The sequence below is a fragment of the Conger conger genome, chromosome 2 (assembly GCF_963514075.1).
Source record: "Conger conger chromosome 2, fConCon1.1, whole genome shotgun sequence".
Classification (NCBI taxonomy): domain Eukaryota; kingdom Metazoa; phylum Chordata; class Actinopteri; order Anguilliformes; family Congridae; genus Conger; species Conger conger.
Window position 1 is genome coordinate 49,013,350 of NC_083761.1, and position 18,556 is coordinate 49,031,905.

At 45.1% G+C, this 18,556-nt stretch overlaps 1 protein-coding gene across 1 annotated transcript in view; it reads left to right on the forward strand.

Annotated features, from left to right (window-relative positions):
• Positions 1-15,958, forward strand: part of map3k3 (mitogen-activated protein kinase kinase kinase 3) — a 34,980-nt gene extending 19,022 nt beyond the window's left edge. The window contains exons 8-17 of the mRNA XM_061232241.1: positions 522-655; positions 1,542-1,615; positions 1,997-2,064; positions 2,158-2,253; positions 3,680-3,847; positions 5,168-5,316; positions 7,736-7,867; positions 9,688-9,817; positions 10,014-10,191; positions 12,748-15,958. Of these exons, the coding sequence (XP_061088225.1) occupies positions 522-655; positions 1,542-1,615; positions 1,997-2,064; positions 2,158-2,253; positions 3,680-3,847; positions 5,168-5,316; positions 7,736-7,867; positions 9,688-9,817; positions 10,014-10,191; positions 12,748-12,976 (1,358 nt within the window). The 3' untranslated portion in view covers positions 12,977-15,958. The remainder of the gene's footprint in view (positions 1-521; positions 656-1,541; positions 1,616-1,996; positions 2,065-2,157; positions 2,254-3,679; positions 3,848-5,167; positions 5,317-7,735; positions 7,868-9,687; positions 9,818-10,013; positions 10,192-12,747) is intronic.
• The last annotated feature ends 2,598 nt before the right edge of the window (positions 15,959-18,556 follow it).

Sequence of the window (18,556 nt, forward strand, 5' to 3'; positions counted from 1 at the left end):
CCACAGATTCCCCCCCCCACCCCCAACCAGGCGCCAGATTTTCAGGGTCTGAAGGTTGCAGCCTCACAGGAAATGGTCGCCCTGCCAAATATGTGTGGTGGGGGTATCTGGGGCTTACCTGCAGAAAATAGTGTTTGCAAAGTGCTTGTCTGATTCTGCGAAATGCTACTTTTGTTATTTGTCTCGGCTGGAGAAAATTTGCGTTGGTTGCTCTTCCTGGGGCGACATTAGCTCAGGCGGTAAGGATTTGGCAGTCTGGCAGTCGGAGGATTGCCGGTTCGATCCTGCCCTGGGTGTGTCGAAGTGTTCCTGAGCAAGACACCTAACCCCCAAATGCTCCTGACGGCTGCATGGCAGCCAATCGCCGTTGAGTGTGTGAGTGCGTGTATGAATGTGTGAATGAAAAGCGTCAATTGTACAGCGCTTTGGATAAAGGCGCTATACAAACGGCAACCATTTACCATTCCTCTGGGGTCTGTCGTAACCTCTTGCTCCCGCTCTCTCTCTCCGCGCCCCGGCAGGTTCTCAGAACACGGGCCGCAGCTCGCCGCCGCCCGGCTACGTCCCGGAGCGACAGCAGCGTATCGCCCGCCAGGGCTCCTACACCAGCATCAACAGCGAGGGCGAGTTCATCCCCGAGACCAGTGACCAGTGTGTGAGTCTCCTCTCCTAATGTGCAGTACTGATTCAGCCAAGAAAATACCCCTTTGCCACTATAGAAAGTGGTGCTGACTTGTATTTACGCAATACATATTACATTCAAAATTACAATTCATTCAGATACATTTTTCTGTAACAATCATGTCATCTGAATACCAGAGGTAGTGCACCAGTTCGTTCAAAATAATGCAGAAGCAACGAAGATCCATAACCAGAAATTTAGGCTTGCACTCAAAATGTATCAGTTACTGCTGTTCCCTTGACTTACACAAGCATTTCAGGTATTCAGGTATGTTTAACTATCAGGTTGCCCGTATGGATAATTTATGACTTGTGAGTTCTATGAATCACCTAGAGGTGATAACAAAAAGTGACAGTTTTAAATGATTATCCCCAGGCAATCACTGCGAGAGCAAAGTGTAGAGGGAAAGGGCTTCATCGCTGTTGTAGTTTTTTTTCCTCTCTCATGCATTGGCTGCTCAGCTTTTTCCGGTGTTTCCTGTGTCTAATGCAGGCCTGCTGATGCTATCTGTGACTGGCTGGAAATAGTGCACAGGCAAACCAACAACGCAGAGAGACAGAGCCAGTCACCCTTCCCCCCTCCACTAAAACACTTCCAGTCACATGACCTAGCCCACCTACCCCCCCAAAAAACAAAACAAACCAAAAAATAAATAAAACTGCCCATGTGAGGTGTCCCTTTATATTTCAGCGGGAAAATATACAAGGTGATGCAAACATTTGGAAAGTTATGGAACAACTGTCAATCATTTAGGAGGATAATGGAATATTCTGTTATTTCTTTGGCAGCAGAACAGATTATTAAATGTCAGAAATGAGTTGTCAGAGGAAAAGCGGATATAATTTTCCCCTTCCCTTAGGTACTGGACCCGTGGAGCAGTGCAGAGAACTCCGTATCGGGCAGCTGCCAGTCGCTCGACAGCAACTCGGACAGGTGAGCCACTGGTGGGAGTCGCATGGTAATCATGATGAAACGGTGAGCCAATCATAACGAAACGGTGAGCCAACGATGGTTCAGACAGGCCTATTACAGACGACTGAAGGAAGCACGGGTTGTCTACTGTCGGTGGGGCTTAACTAGGCCAGACAAGTGAAACTAATGAACGTGTGGGTACTGTAGACTGAGAAGGCAGAAAAGAAGTGACCCAAGCCAGCAGGTGAGACTGTCAGTCCTCCCTCAGCTCTCTCAATGGTAAAACAGATTGTGGGGAGATGCAGTGTGTCGGGTTAGTCCTGCACAGGACAGAGGGACAGAGCAGAGATGGGCTTTCTAACAGACGCAGTCATACAGACACTCCGCTCCGTTTCTCCACAGCCCCTCCTTCAGGAAATCCCGGATGTACAGGGCCAAGAGTTACCCGGACAACCGTCAGGAGTATTCAGGTGGGTGCAGGGGGCCGGGCCCGCTCAGGACGCCGCAGCCCGCAGAGGCGAGACATGCAGTGACCCTCTCCCCCTTCCTGTGCCCTCCCCCAGACCGCGAGAACCACATCTACGAAAAGGTTGTGGGCAAAGGAGGGACGTACCCCCGCAGATACCACGTGTCCCTGCAGCAGAAAGACCACAACGAAGGTGAGAGGGATTCTGCTGCCGTGCGCTCCCATTGGTTCTGTGTACACTGACGGTGATGACCTCATAATATTTGGCATTTCTATTGTGCTTTTCTTGGATCTCAAAGCGTGACAAGGTTCAGTGGGATGACTCACCCGTCGCTTAAATGCGGCACACGTTCGAGAGTATGGAAGTCCTGATGCGTCTGTGTCAGATACGTCATTGTTTTGGATTCAGATCATTTTCCATGTTTCCATGTTTTCTTGTGTATTGAAACCTATGAAATGCTCTCAGTTGGGTCCTTTGGAAAAGTACAGTGCCCTCCATAAGGTTTATGTCTCGATCTGCCTCAATTTTAGATTTGGAATCACATAATTAACGTGTGGTTAAAGTGCACATTATCAGATTTTATTGAAGGGTATTTTTTATATGTTTTGGTTTCACATAGGAATCACAGCTGTGTTTATGCATAGTCGCCCCCCCCCCCCCCCCATTTCAGGGCATCATAATGTTAGGTGTTTGTAATTGCTCAGGTGTTTAATTGCCTCCTTAATGCAGGTCTCTCAGCACCTAGTCTTTTGATCACCTTTGGAAACTATCATTGCTGTTTATCAACATTAGGACCAAAGTTGTGCCAATGAAAGTCAAAGAAGCTGTTATGAGAATAAAACGGTTAGAGACATCGGCCAAACCTTGGGCTTACGAAAATAATTGCTTGGAACATAGTTAAGAAAGAGAGCACTAGTAAGCTTACTAGACCTCCACAGCTGATGACCGAATAATTCTTTCCATAATAAAGAAAAATCCCCAAACACTCATCTGATAAGATCAGAAACACTCTTCAGGAGTCATGTGTGGATTTGTCAATGTCCGTTGTCTGCAGAAGACTTGATGAACAGAAATACAGAGGCCACACTGCAAAATGCAAACCACTGGTTAGCCGCAAAAACAGGATGGCTAGGTTACGGTTTGCCTAGGAGTACAGCAAACATAATGGAGGGCATTGTATATGAATCCAAAACAATTATGTATTTGTCCCAGATGGTCTGTGTGCAGAGCACTTACAAAAGGTGAAGTTGGGAATCTGACCTTTGTGTAATGTAGTGTAATGTAGTGTAGTGCAATATAGTGTAGTGTATTGTTGTGTAGTGTTGTGTAGTGTGATGTAATGTAGCAGCCTGTAGCGGAGTGGTTAAGGTAAATGACTGGGACACACAAGGTCGGTGGTTCGATCCCCGGTGTAGATCAGCAATAAGATCCCCACAGCCATTGGGCCCTTGAGCAAGGCCCTTAACCCTGCATTGCTCTAGGGGAGGATTGTCTCCTGCTTAGTCTTATCAACTGTACGTCACTCTGGATAACAGTGTCTGCCAAATGCCAATAATGTAGTGTAGTGTAGTGTAATGTAATGTAGTGTGATGTAATGTAACGTGGCGTCTCCTCGCAGGCCGGCGGACCTTCCCGCGGATCCGGCGGCCGCAGGGGAATCTCTTCACCCTGGTGCCGTCGCGGCGCGCCCTGAACGACAGCGAGGAGAGCCTGGGCTCGGGGTGGCAGCTGCTGGACGCTCAGGGCAGACTGCGCCCCCAGGACCGCAGCAGCGTGCCCCACAAGTGTGAGCCACGCCAGCCTCTCCCCACATCCTGCCACCCCCGCAGACACCGGCCTGGGAGACCAGCCAAGCTTGAGTCAATCACAACGCGCCACGGTTCATTCAAGTTTCTTTGGGCTAGCCGGAGAGACAATAGACAGCCGTGCAGCAGGATGCGGCTCTAGTGCAGCAGAACATCCACTCAGCCGTTTTCTGCGCTCGTGCAGTGGTGTCTTTTGAACATCACCCCGCAACTTTTGTCTCATAGTCTGTGGAGGTTCTTAGTATGTTGCAGTGTAAATTCAATTTGTGACATTGCCCTAAATGCTACTTCCCCACCCCATCATGCTACTGTTCATCTAAAACTAAAATGCAGTGGGCCATTCCATGCTAACTCCAGGAGGTTGCACCACATCACCTAATGGATTTTATTTTTCTTTGTTTTGGTAGATAATGATGAGATGTAGGACTCATGAAAAGTTGAGCATTGTACTCCTTTTGGTTTTTCCAGTAGAGCCATTTGAATTTCACCGGGTGGTAGCGATGAAGAACGCATCGGGTCACAAATGTGATTTTGCATGAATTCTGTATGTAGAATTCATATTGATGCATGTCTTTTTGTTCTGAGGTGTTTGACCCTAAAAATTCAGAGGGGTCATATCTCCAAAAGTAAACATGATTTGTGTAATTTTCTAAATAAATAAGAGCCATCTGAAGGCCCTTTCTCATTGTGTAAAAAATTACAGTTTATTTTATTGTTCTTATTAGTGATGTTACCCTTTTGCACTTTTGTATTTCTTCTAGAAATATTCAGTGCTTCTGTACTCATTTATTTCTTACTTTGGCAAGATGCTCCCAACATACAAATTTGTACAAAGATGTATTACTTTTCATTACAAAGTTATGGACCTCTAAATATCTCATTTCGTGCCACGACGCATTTTTCATTGTGACACCTGGCAAAGTTCAAATGGCTCTACTGGGAAAACAAAATCGAGTACGAAGCTCAAGTTTTCAGGAATTTAGTATCTCATAATTGTCAGCCCACACACAGAAAAAGTGCTGTGGTGCATCCTCCTGGATTTGGCATGGAATGGCCCTATTCTAATTTTTTTGGGAAAAATAAGAACTCCAATGCAATACTTGTGGCGAGTCTCAGGAAAAAGTGGTGAGAAAAAAATAGGTGGTTTAGTTAATTTAACAAAATTAGAATAAAGATGTTGAAAAGTAAGCTTTAAAATTATTGAAGAAAATGGTTATTTAACCACAAAGTTATTGAATAATGTTTTTCCACGATCCGGTCGTGTCCTGTCTGAATGTTTCTGATTGACCGTTTCGCCGCAGCCCCCAGTGCTCCGTTAACATGGAGGCAGGGCAAGCTGCTGGGCCAGGGTGCCTTCGGGAGGGTCTACCTGTGCTACGATGTGGATACTGGCCGAGAGCTCGCCTCAAAGCAGGTCCAGTTCGACCCAGACAGCCCAGAGACCAGCAAGGTAAGAAAAGCAATGACTGAACTACACTGAGGCTGTGCACACTGATGGAGAATGCGGTCATATGGGTATGCTTTAGCTGGCCTAACATTCCTCACACACATCTAACTTAATGGCATCAGATGTTAGCCTATGGTAGACCGATCATTTAACTGTTCCTGTAATCCATAACAGTCTAGTTTAATGGCTTGGAGCCTTATGTTTGTACCGGAGGGAAGGGTCTGGCTGGCTGGCTGTTGTAATCCCAGTGGTGGCCTTAAGAGTGACGTCTGAACTTTATACAATCAGGTCATGCAACTGAGCGTGCTCAAAACTGCCCTGTCCCCCACAAGTGTGTTTATCCTCTGGTCACGATCGAGCAGAGTAGATTTCTGTGTTGTTTTTTTTTCTTCAAAGCTGTTTCCTGTCTACTACTGAGAAAAGGCGCATTGTCACTTCCTGTATCAGAGTGAGGGGGGGTGGCAGCAGGGGGGCTTAAAAGAAAACGTGCCCCCCATCCATCTTTCCACCCCCTTTTGATGATTATCTGCCCCTGCTTTATCTAAGCAGCAGTGCTGTGTGTGTGGAGTTTGGATTTGGTGCACGTAGACATGTGAATTGAGTTCTACTGATGGGAATCTGATGTTCAGAGAGTGCATGTATGTGCAATAATGCTCTTTCTGCCAGAATGCCTGCTTGTCTGCCTGTCTTTATAATCAGCCACATGATGAGGCCCTCAGCTGCTCTCATAATCATGACTGTCCCATCTGGGGCAATTATTCTTCACTTAAAGGGAAGCCCATTGTGCAAGCAGACATATCGCTGTTTTATAGTTGTATGTTCTGTATTTGTCTGTATATAGAGGATATCCTAATGTAAATTTGGCTCCATCTATTTTTATTTTTAATCTTTTTTAAATGTAATCTCTGGTGTACAATGGGCTTCAGATTTATGGACACCCTGGGGAAATGGAGGAAAAAGGCTACATATAATAAACAACATCGATAATGATGCATATTTTCTGTTCAAACATCTGGGAAAGCTATATACTTTCTTAATTTCAATGTTTTTTATTTAGTAATTCATTTTTTCTGAAAACCACAGTTGCCAAAATTATTGGCACCCTTAACTATTATTGTAAATGAAATCAAACAAAGTGAAATTGGCAATACACTCAGTCTCCAGACTTAAATCCCATGAAAAACCTGTGGTCTGAACCGAAGAGGGAGTATCCCAAGGATATCAATGATTCTGAAGTTCTGCTTCAAGGAACGGTCAAAAAAAATGTGTGGCTGTCATCTTTGCCGGGGGTGTTTGCACAAAGTAATAAACCAGGAGTGCCAATAGTGGTGGAACCTGTTTTTTGGATAAATATTTTTTTGATTTGAAAAATTCTAGATTCCATTGAATCATTAATAAAGCGTACTACTTTTTACATATTGGAAAATAAAGAATATGTCAATAACTATTATTTTTGGTTTACAGCACTTTTTGTGAAGCTTTATCAGGGATGCCAATAATTCTAGAGCCCACTGTATGTCGTACTTGATTTCTATTGTTTGGGTGATTTATTGGGTAATTGTTAGGGTTAGGGTTGGGGTTATGTTAAGTACAACTTCCCCCTTGATATTACAATTAACTCAAACACAAAATTATATCTCATAGATGACATAAGCAGGTGTACATGTTCTACCAGCCCAAGCTATGATAAAGAAATTGGTGAATTGTAAGAAGTTTAGAACTTAGTGTTGGGTAGCTAGTCGCCTCAGAATTTCTTTCTTTCAATTTTGCCTGCTAGGTAACAGATCTTAAAAAAATATATATCATTATAATTTTTAGAACAATCTCCTAATTCATTCCAAATTTTACACAAGCTCCCTGTATTTGGACCTCCCCTAGCAGGTCCAAACAGCCGCTTAATATAGCTAAAATCCCATACAAATTCACTTACCCCGGAGTACTGACATAACCATGCAAATGCTATCTGAAATTACCATGTTTCTCATTTTACCGTTTGCCTTACGGGGATGTAATTTAATTTTAAGCTGCTCTGTGCAGGTATTGAAAGTGGTGAGTTTTTTTATCAACCACAATTACTACAGTAAAAATTATCCACTGCACGTTCCACCGATTTCATTTAATGGTCTCAAGACAATGTTTGTATTCACACCTATGAGTTTGCAATAAAATAAATGTATGGGACAAAACTGTTAACAATGGAGAATGTTTAAGCAATGGTTTAATCAAAATGTCCTCAGTGTAGCCATGTCCATGTAATTTAACTCTGAAAGGCAATGCATCATTGTCCCTGTAGTTGTGTTTGTATTTGTAGTTGTCCCTCACTGTCTGGTATCCTTTGCCTGTAGGAGGTGGGAATCATTGTCCCTGTAGTTGTGTTTGTATTTGTAGTTGTTCCTCACTGTGTGGTGTCCTTTGCCTGTAGGAGGTGAGAGCTCTAGAGTGTGAGATCCAGCTGCTGAAGAACCTCCACCACGAGCGCATTGTCCAGTACTACGGCTGCCTGCGAGACCACAACGAGAAAACCCTCACCATCTTCATGGAGTACATGCCAGGGGTAGGTCTGTGAATATCACAACCCAGCTCCGGATTCAGCCGCTTGTCCTGACTGGGTTACTGCAACTCGGTCTTATCTAAGGCCAGCCAAAATATCTGTCACACCACTCCCTCCACTAAATTCCAAGGGTGATCCAAATAAAATAGAGATCTCTAGTTCTGGCCAGCAGGAGGGACAGCTCCCTCCACACCCGCTGGTCACCTCAGTGTCCTCTCCCTAAAGGTGTCCTCCTTTCGGTCTCATCTCGCCTCGCTCCGTCTTCCTGAGTACTGAGTTCCTCAGGAGTGTAATGAGTTCACCACTGCAGTCAGGACTGCAGAGCCAGTGCCCATCTTCAGCCACTCCAGCACACATATTTAACCCCTTATGGGTGGATGTGACCTGCGTGTTACATCTCCCTTAACAGACGGGTGTGAACTGCATGTTGCATCTCCCTTAACAGACGGGTGCGACCTGCACGTTACATCTCCCTTAACAGACGGGTGTGAACTGCATGTTACATCTCCCTTAACAGACGGATGCGACCTGCACGTTACATCTCCCTTAACAGACGGGTGCGACCTGCACGTTACATCTCCCTTAACAGACGGGTGTGAACTGCATGTTGCATCTCCCTTAACAGACGGATGCGACCTGCGCGTTACATCTCCCTTAACAGACGGGTGCGACCTGCACGTTACATCTCCCTTAACAGACGGGTGTGAACTGCACGTTACATCTCCCTTAACAGACGGATGCGACCTGCACGTTACATCTCCCTTAACAGACGGGTGTGAACTGCATGTTACATCTCCCTTAACAGACGGATGCGACCTGCACGTTACATCTCCCTTAACAGACGGATGCGACCTGCACGTTACATCTCCCTTAACAGACGGATGCGACCTGCACGTTACATCTCCCTTAACAGACGGATGCGACCTGCACGTTACATCTCCCTTAACAGACGGATGCGACCTGCACGTTACATCTCCCTTAACAGACGGGTGCGACCTGCGCGTTACATTTCCCTTAACAGACAGATGATGCATCATATGACCGTTTTTCAGGACACGTGATCATTGAAATGCATTGTGATTCCTCAGCCTTTCTATGGGTTTTCTATAGGGTGCCTTAATCCTTCATGTATTGAACTGTACCTTGGCTCACCTAATGCTCACATTTCACATGGGTATATTAGCCATATATATGTGAAATGTAGAACTGTATACCCTAATCCATTTACTTCCTAATAATGTTGCATTCTGTATTACCCTCTTGCACCTACTATGGCATCTAACTTTATAGTGTAAGCTTTTTTATTGGATGCTTCTGTCTCCAATAGCTTGGAATTATTGCGAGGTGTTGCCTGAACCTGTGTTTGCATTTATGCAAGTCAGTCTGGGTAAGAGCATCAGTGAAAAGCCTGCATTTAAATGCAATTGACAGGGTCTAAATATGTTTGTCAATATTTCATTTAATGACTCCTAATGATTCAGACAGAGCCCTTGTGTAAGCATCTGCCTGCATGGTCTTAATACCAGACACCAGGTGATGCAATTTTTCAGATTCTATTGAAATTCAGATAGAGCTACAGCTTTCATTGGTATTAACTAAAAATGTGTTCACATCTTTATAGCCCTGTAGACTGCAATGCAGAGATGCTAGTTATCTTCAGAACACATGCAGCCCCCTTCAGAATTCCAAAAAGCCATTGTGGATGTTGTCTTCACAACCACCATGAGTGTACAGGAGAGCCAAAATGGCGGTCTTTGCTCAAGCAGCTTACCCACGTTACTGCTATAACACTCTTTCTATGAAACACCGTTTGCTGTTTTCAGGGGTCAGTGAAGGACCAGTTGAAGGCTTATGGAGCTTTGACGGAAAACGTGACCCGGAAGTACACCAGGCAGATCCTGGAGGGCATGTCGTATCTGCACAGCAACATGATAGTTCACCGGGATATAAAAGGTACAGTCACCCCTGTCGTCCCGGTTTCTTCAATCAGGGCCTCACATTGGATTGCACTGAAAGCCATAAGAGGTCTACAGTTGTGCCTCTTGGATAAGGAGTACTCTGTACCAACGCAAATCTTGGGTGAACACAAAAAGCAGGATTGAAGTTGTAGATATACATGGCGTTCTCTTTCTGGCCTTGTGAACCCCAGGTGCCAACATACTGCGGGACTCTGCCGGGAATGTGAAGCTGGGAGACTTTGGAGCCAGCAAGAGGCTCCAGACCATCTGCATGTCGGGCACCGGCATCCGCTCGGTCACCGGCACCCCCTACTGGATGAGCCCTGAAGTGATCAGCGGGGAGGGCTACGGCCGCAAGGCCGACGTGTGGTAAGGGAACGTATCCGGCAGGCAACCGCGTTACGCTCCAAGCTGTCAATTTGAGTAAAGCTGACCTAGTTCCATTTATCTTTCCTGTTTATACGTCAGTTAGATTCTCTTAGACTAGTTACTCTTAAGTCCGATTTCTACATGTTTTTTGATCATGTGAGGCTGCATTAAGTGCATTACATTAATGGCATTTTGGCAGACGCTCTTATCCAGAGTGACATACAGTTGATAAGACTAAGCAGGAGACAATCCTCCCCTGGAGCAATGCAGGGTTAAGAGCCTTGCTCAAGGGCCCAACGGCTGTGCGGATCTTATTGTGGCTAAACCAGATCGAACCACCGACCTCATGTACCTTAACCACTACTCTACAGGCCGCCCCGTGCATCTGACAAACTACTTGGCGAGGTCTTGCACATCGACTGGAATTGCTTGTAGCCTGGACATAAATGGGCATCTGAAAATGCATTCACAAGAAAAAAATATGACACCCATGTCACTCAAAATGCATTTACAGAAAAAAAAAATTGAATAGTTTAAATACATTTAAAAAGAACACCATTTCATGAAGCCCGAAAGCCATTTCAAAAGCACCGGAATGTCTTCCATATTGATATTGAAATCCGACCTGAGATCTTATCACAAAAGCTTGCATTGAACTGTCAAATGTGGGCGCAACGCAAATCCGGCCTGGTCAGATATGATATTCAAATTCCCATTCCAGAAGTCACTTGAAAAAACTAGTGTAACCGTCACCTTGGTTGACAGGAGTCTGTAGAACCAGTAGATAAAAATGAACTTTTCCACTTTGTTAGAGCATTCCATGAAAATTCATGTTTTCTCCACATCCTTCCTGCTTGCTAATATGTTAGCTGGTAGTGTGGATGGCACAATGTGATGTTTGGTTTAATGTTTAACAATGTGCTCATGTAAAGCGATTGTGTTTTTGCAGAGGAAGAAACTTGCATATTAATCCTGTCATGTTTGACATCATGCATTGAGTGTATTGAGTGTATACCTAGCCTCAGTGAAGCTGACCTGTAAGTTGAGCTTCAGACATGCTCATGTCCATTCCAACTCTTATTCTGATTAAGTACGTTTTTAGAAGCATGTACCAGGAAGTCAAGAATTGGATCATGCCACAAGTCAAATAGCGTAAGAAGTGTGGACATTGTGTAAACAAAATGTCAGGGTTGTCTGCCAAGAACGATCTCTTGTACATTAGTCCTGCTTGGTTTGGTAAATGGTAAATGGCAGGCATTTATATAGCGCCTTTATCCAAAGCGCTGTACAATTGATGCTTCTCCATTCACCCATTCATACACACACACACCGACGGCGATTGGCTGCCATGCAAGGCCCCGACCAGCTCGTCAGGAGCATTTTGGGGGTTAGGTGTCTTGCTCAGGGACACTTCGACACAGCCCGGGCGGGGGATCGAACCGGCAACCCTCCGACTGCCAGACGACTGCTCTTACTGCCTGAGCCATGTCGCCCCATGGTTTGTTGCTGTTAGTAAAAACCCGATGTAGGAATGTGAAATGTCAGACGGATGGTATGATATCATAATACAACATTAACAATGAAGGGATAACAGGCTTATGCTGAAGAATGTCGTCATGTGCGTTTCAAGTCGTCTCTCTCCGTTGAAAAGCTTGAAATATCCTTCATTTGGCTGGGGACATCTGTTCTCCTCTGGCACACTCACACAGACGGCAGTGAAACATGCCGTGCTTTTCTAAGCTGTTCTTTTGCGTAATTGAACGCAGTCTCACACCGGAGAGCTGGAATGTAAAGGCTGAGAAACAGCCGTATTTTTATTAGAAAGTGGGAAAAGAGCTCCGTGTGCCGACTCAAGGGCTTAAAAGTGGGAGGGTTCCACCTGTGGCCCAGGGGTTCCCCGTCCGCGGCGCGATTGGAGGACGCTCCGTCAGGCGAGGGACGCGATTGGCTGCGGGCCAGCCAGCCCCAGCTCTTTCGGAGTCTGGAATGTTCCGAGTTCCTGTCATCCCCGGGGGCGGCCGGAGAGTGGGAAGGGGAAAGCGCTCCGGCCCCCGCGGTCCCCCTCTCGCTAAGAGCTCTGCTGCGGGAGTCCCCACGCCAGCACAAACACACGCCGACTGTCAATAGAGCACGGAGGAAAGTTTCCACCAAAACAGCCAGGGCGATATCCTGAAATGAAGCCGGCCTGATCCCCCCCTGCTTCTACGTTCTCGTGTGAGCCGGGAGCTCGGTTCCCACGGATTCAGAATCCCGCTTTTCCCTCGGTTTTTGTTTGCGCAGTCGGTCTGCTAAGCGGCCAGCAGATACGTGACTTGGACCCGGAAGGTTGGTGGTTCAAGCCTCGGTGTAGCCACAATAAGATCTTCACGGCTGTTGGCCCCTTGAGCAAGGCCCTTAACCCCGTGTTGCTCCCCGGGCACTGCACTGTGGCTGCCCACTGCTCCTAAGAGGAGAAATTACCCCACATGGTTCAATAAAGTATGTCTTCTTATTGCTAGTTTGTGTTGTGTACCGTTAGTGTAACGCGTTTGACACGCTCTCTCTCTCCGTGTTCAGGAGTCTCGGCTGCACCGTGGTGGAGATGCTGACGGAGAAGCCCCCCTGGGCGGAGTATGAGGCCATGGCGGCCATTTTCAAGATCGCCACGCAGCCCACCAATCCCCTGCTGCCGTCCCATGCTGCGGACCACACCCGCGACTTCGTGCGCCGCATCTTCGTGGAGGCCAAGCACAGGCCGAGCGCAGAGGACCTGCTACGACACCCCTTCTCTCAGATCCTGTGCTGAAGCTCTGGGCTCTCACCGGCCAACCCCCCCCCCCCCCACCCCACCCCACCCCTTTCCCCAGGAACTACCACATCCAGGCCAGAGCCGCTTCGCCACTGGAGAACAGAGGAGCACAAACCTGGCAGCGCAGAGATGACATGCATCTCCAGCTGTCCCCACAAGGGGGTGCCGTGAACCTTTGCAAGTCACAAGGAACAGGTCGACAAACTTTACTGCCGGAACCGAGCGGTTATGGCCCGCTTGTCCTGGAAAGGATCCGACGGACTCCCTCTGTAGTTTTCAAGGATGTCTCCCCTGTCTAAGTGCCTTAGTTACCCACAAACCCTTGTTGCCGGGGATGGACCTGGTTGAGCTGACAGCATCTATGAGGTGGACCGTGTACATATGTGCGTATTTATATTTGTTGCTTTTCTTATGTATAAAATTGCTAAAATCCCAAAGCTAGCTGCTTTCTGGCCCACACGGGCTCAGTCAGTGTTGCCATGTGTGCCGACACATCGACAAATACCCAAACTCCATTATATCCTCCTGTCCTGTCAGCCGTGATAAAAACTTCCTTCGCTGGTGGAGCAGCTTTGCACTCATATGGCAGCTCTGGAATAATCTATGGATGTACTAAAAGCTGTTTCTTAGTAGCGCACCCTTTTTTTCCCATTTCTTTTTCATTCCTTTCCATTTATTTATTTGGTTACATTTGGCAACTGAAGTAGGACAACACAAACTTTTCTCACCTCATTCTCCTCATTCTTCAGATCTTTCAGTCGTGTACTATCCTGACACCTGGCTGAATGGCATGTGAGCCACTCACTGTATCGTCCTGCCAGCGGAGGCAGAGGTCCGAAAACCTTGGCCATGTCCGAATCAGCGCACTTGCCTACTATTCTGTATGGTTGTTGATTAACTGAATGTGAAAGTTGTTAATAAGGCAATATCTTCTCTAAATGTAGTGTACTTAAAATCCTATTTCTCCAACGAGGACAGAAACGCGTGAGCACAGTTGAAAACTGCCCACTGTGTACTAGAATGTACATTGCTAAACAGTGTGCTTAGTAGACAGTACATACTGTGAGGACACTCATAGTACACACACCTTGAGTAGTTAGGAGGCTGATTCGGACACAGCCGTTGGCTCTCATAGCCTCACGGTGGATGGATGACCGCGCCTTACACTCCTTTTTCTGTTCAGCATTCCTCTGTCACAAAGAAAGACTTGGGGGAGGGCCTCCTCACCCCGTCTACAGTCCTCTGCTTTGTTTCTTCCTTTCTGAGCTCTCAGGAACGATGCTTTCTACCCAGTCTCCTCAGTGCCTAAGAGTCTCAGAGAAAGGCAGAACACACTCTCTCCCCTGAGGACCAAAGAAACAGGAAAGATGATCGAATGCAGAGTAATGTAAAAAAGAGCCGTAAATGTACCTTAAAAAAAAACCCTCAAAAAATAACTTCTTTGCTGTGTGTTGAGTTGGTGCTTCAGAAAGCCACCTATGTACTGTCCATTTGATGGAAAGGGCTAGTTTATTGAAATGAGCCCCTTGTGTATCAACACTCCAATGACTTTATTTAGTTTTCTCTGTGCGTTTGTGTGCGTGCGTGCGCGTGTGTGTGCTGAGAGAATGTTTATTTTGGTCTGAAATGCACTTTTTTGTGTAAATGAATGTTTCTCTTTTTCTTTGTTCTTGTTTGTTCTTAGTTTTTTCCTTTTCAGTCTGATTTCTGTATCATTTAATGTGAATTTTCATTTATTTATCTCCCTGTGTTCATTAAGTGGATTTTTCTAGCTATGAATATACATGTCCAAATATATTTTTTATATATTGACTCTAGACTGTTTTAAATCTAATGATGCCTCTAGAAAATGACAGGAAAAAAAGGAAATTTTTGAAGCAGCTGGTTTTGCAGAGATTCCACCATGGATTTATTAACAGTATAAAGGTCCAGGTGAAACGCATTCTGAATGCCCTGTCCGCTCTATGCAGATCTGTGTTGTGCGCTTATGCCATTAGACCACTTGCGTCCTGTGGAATGGTCCACTCAGCCCATTAGGACTACATTGTCCACATTGAGGTGAGCGAGTGCTTTTTCCCTGCCGCCCACCATCCCTCGTCTTCTGTGAACCATTTTAGCTTCCCTTCCTGGAGAACTGGCAGTTTTACAGAATGACATTCTTCCAGAACCAAATATTAATAGCTCCGCTTTGAATGAAAGGCCCTTTATTTAGAGAAAATGCAGGTTGTGTTTATCAAGGCATAACTACATAGTTTAGAAACTTTATTTTTGGCTTCCACCAGTATTGTTTTGCTCTTTGCATTACATTGGCAAAACTGAGAGCTTGATTTTCTGTGATCAGGGAGTCCCTGATCTGTACAGTAGTTGCAACCAATAGGCAATTGATTCGACAGGATTTAGGCCAAAACCAGGACGTGAGCTCAAATTCCAAATATGTAATATCAAAGATGTCTTAATCGAGACCCACAACCACTAAGTATTATTAAAAGGCGATTGTTCAGTGACACAATGCACAACCATTTCGGCAGAAACCTGAATTTACAGTTCAGTCCCTTGCCGTCATTTCTAGCAGATCTGACTCATTCAGGATATTTCAGCATGTGCTTCCACCTGGCATGACGATTTTGTTTAGCCCAGGGCTTGTGTAGTGCCTGATACTCAAGAGGCGAGTTACAGGGGCAGACTAATGCGTTTGTCTCAGGGCCGAGACGCATCATCCCCTGGATCAAACCAGTGTTGTGTGGCTCCTACATTCAAGGGTGACTAAAATCAGTATTACAAATGGTCCATGAAATAAAAACCAAAGGAATGCCTTTTTGCACAAGGAACCCTGGGGTAATCAAAAGAATACGAACCAGTAGTTTATAATGTAATATGAATATATGTATATATAATGTATGTATATCGACTGGGGACTTGCAGTGCAAAGTCCATTGTATCAAATTTATTTACAATAAAAATGAATTATATGTTTAAGAACATTGTCATCTATATTTTTTCTGATGAGTCCTTCCATGTAAATATTGTTAGATTGTTGCTTTTGCTCAGGTGACTTTATATCCTACATCAGCGGTTCTCTGTATCTGACCGACACATTCAATTTTGGTCTCATTTGGTCATTCAAAGTATGATTGAATGTTCTGTGGTCAAATGAGACCAAATTGAACATTTTGGTCAGATGCAGCATCGGTATGTTTGGTGTCGATTCATAAAAGGAGATGTGCCTCATACCCACAGTGCAATATGGTAGTGGGTCAGTGATGTTATATGATATTTTAATTTCAGAGGTCCAGGGGCACTGGTTAAAATCAATGGGATAATGGGTTCAACTAAGTATCACCGTCAATTTTGCCTGACAATCTGGTTGCCTCTATCACAAGGCTGAGACTTGGCTGTAGGTAGACTTTCCAGTAAGACAATGGACCCAAAGCCATACCTCAATCTACACAGAAATGGTTCCATGACAACAAAATGTAGTAAACCAAGGGTGCCAATAATTATGGAACCTTGATTTTTATTTTTTATTGAATGAATGTTTGATTTTGCTGGGTTCCATTGAAACATTTCTATAGTACAATATACATGTTGTCATTTGATAATTCTGGAGCCCACTGCATATAGCTTCCTCCGGCATTGCTAAACATCTATCAGTCTAAGCTAACGCTCTGTCAGTCTTCACTATACTTCATCAGACTCAATTCAACAACCATCAGACTAAGCTAACCCTGTCAGTCTTCACTATGCTTCATCAGTCAGCAGCCATACCATCATGCACCCTGCTCCTGCCAAATGGCTGAAGATGAACCCAGCAGCTGTGGGCTTGGTTAATACTTGGATGGGAAACCTGGGAAAACTAAGTTGCTGCTGGAAGTGGTGTTGGTGGGCCAGTAGGGGGTGATCTTCCCTCTGGTCAAATTACCCCCAATGTCCCAGCACAGTGATGGGGACACTGCTGTAGGAGATGCAGTCTTCTTGATGAGACATTAAACTGAGGTCCTCACTCACTGTGGTCATTAAAGTTCCCATGACACACTCCACAAGTAGGGGGTTTCCCGGTGGCCTGGTTAGTAAACAGAATTTTTGTGTAAAACTTCACATAATATATTTAGTGCCCTATAAACAATATATTTATGACACTAATTCATTTTTGTCGAAAATGTAAATTAGAACCTTTTAATGGTAAAATAGGTAAGATTTTTGTGTTAAAACATTGTTACAAGACCATAGTAAATCCCTTCCTATCATTGAACAAGGCTCACTGACATGTTGACTCGCCTTCTGCCTGTGTTTATAGACCTTAAATTCGGGTTTCAAAATATTAAGTTGACGGCCTGACACTCTGTACCAAAACATTGTATAACTGTACAATAATTCCAGCTCATTGGTTGTAATGTTGTTCTAATTGCCACAGCCAATGGCGCTTCAATGTCAGTGTGTTTATAGAGAAGGGGGAGGGATAAAGTGTTGTGGTTTGACAGTGTTTGTTGCTGCTATTCCTCTCTTGACCATTAGAAGTCTGAAATGACCTATTGTACCTTTAATTCTAAGGTCTCAATATATTGTAAATCAATACATATGACTATAAATTGCTGTTCGCCCTCCATGTTTCTTTTGTTAAATGTACATTAAAATTGGCAGCTGCTTGGAACTATCTAATTAAATATCTAGTTTGAATATGGAAAAAATATGGTAGTATGCAGTAGCTTAACTGCATACATTTACATTTGATAACTACATAAGAATCTCAGATATTGTAAGCATGTGTGCAAAAATGATTAATAAATAAATAATTTTAGCTCGCAGAGACTGAGATGTCATCTCAGGGTTGCCGTCAACAGATGATTCTTCTGTTTCGGTTTCCAAGGCCTTCATTTTCAGTTCATGGTGTTCCCATTCGGGCTCTGCCTTGAACCTGGTGTTTTTACCAGATAAATGGGGTCAGCCATTTCCTGAAGAACCTGAAGAAGGATCTGAAGATTTCTACCTGGCTTGGATAATTGACTCATATGCTAACTGACCCATCGACACAGTTGTAGACACGGCTCCCTTTCTCTCCCACATGACCAAGCTGGTCCTAAAGGGGGTTTCACATCACATTCCTAGGCTTGGTGTTGGATTCTGTCAGTGTGAATGCCCGTCCATCTGCAGAGCACATATACGACACCCTGTGCCTTCTTCCCCCACCAGTGAAACCTTGGAATCGTGGGGTGTCATTTTGATCTTGGACTTGGGGCAGGAGATGAGGGGGTGGGGGTTAAGGGGGATGCAAATCTCTCTCAGGCCTCTTCCAGTGACAGAGCCCCTGAAAGCCCCCCCCCCCCCCCCCCCCCCCCCCCCCCCGGCCCTTATGTGTGGGCCTGCTTGGCATGGTGACATTTGAAAAGATGTGAACACAATTAAGGTTACGCTTTGTGCAATATGGTAGATTGCGTTTTCAACCATGTTTTTTAAAATAAACAACCATAGGGAGTTGTACTCACAGGACAGGGAAGGAATGAGAAATCTCTTTGTGTGTGAAGATTTGCATGGTTCACAGTTATGGATGACACCGGCTTGAACGTGCCAAGAGAGCCTGGG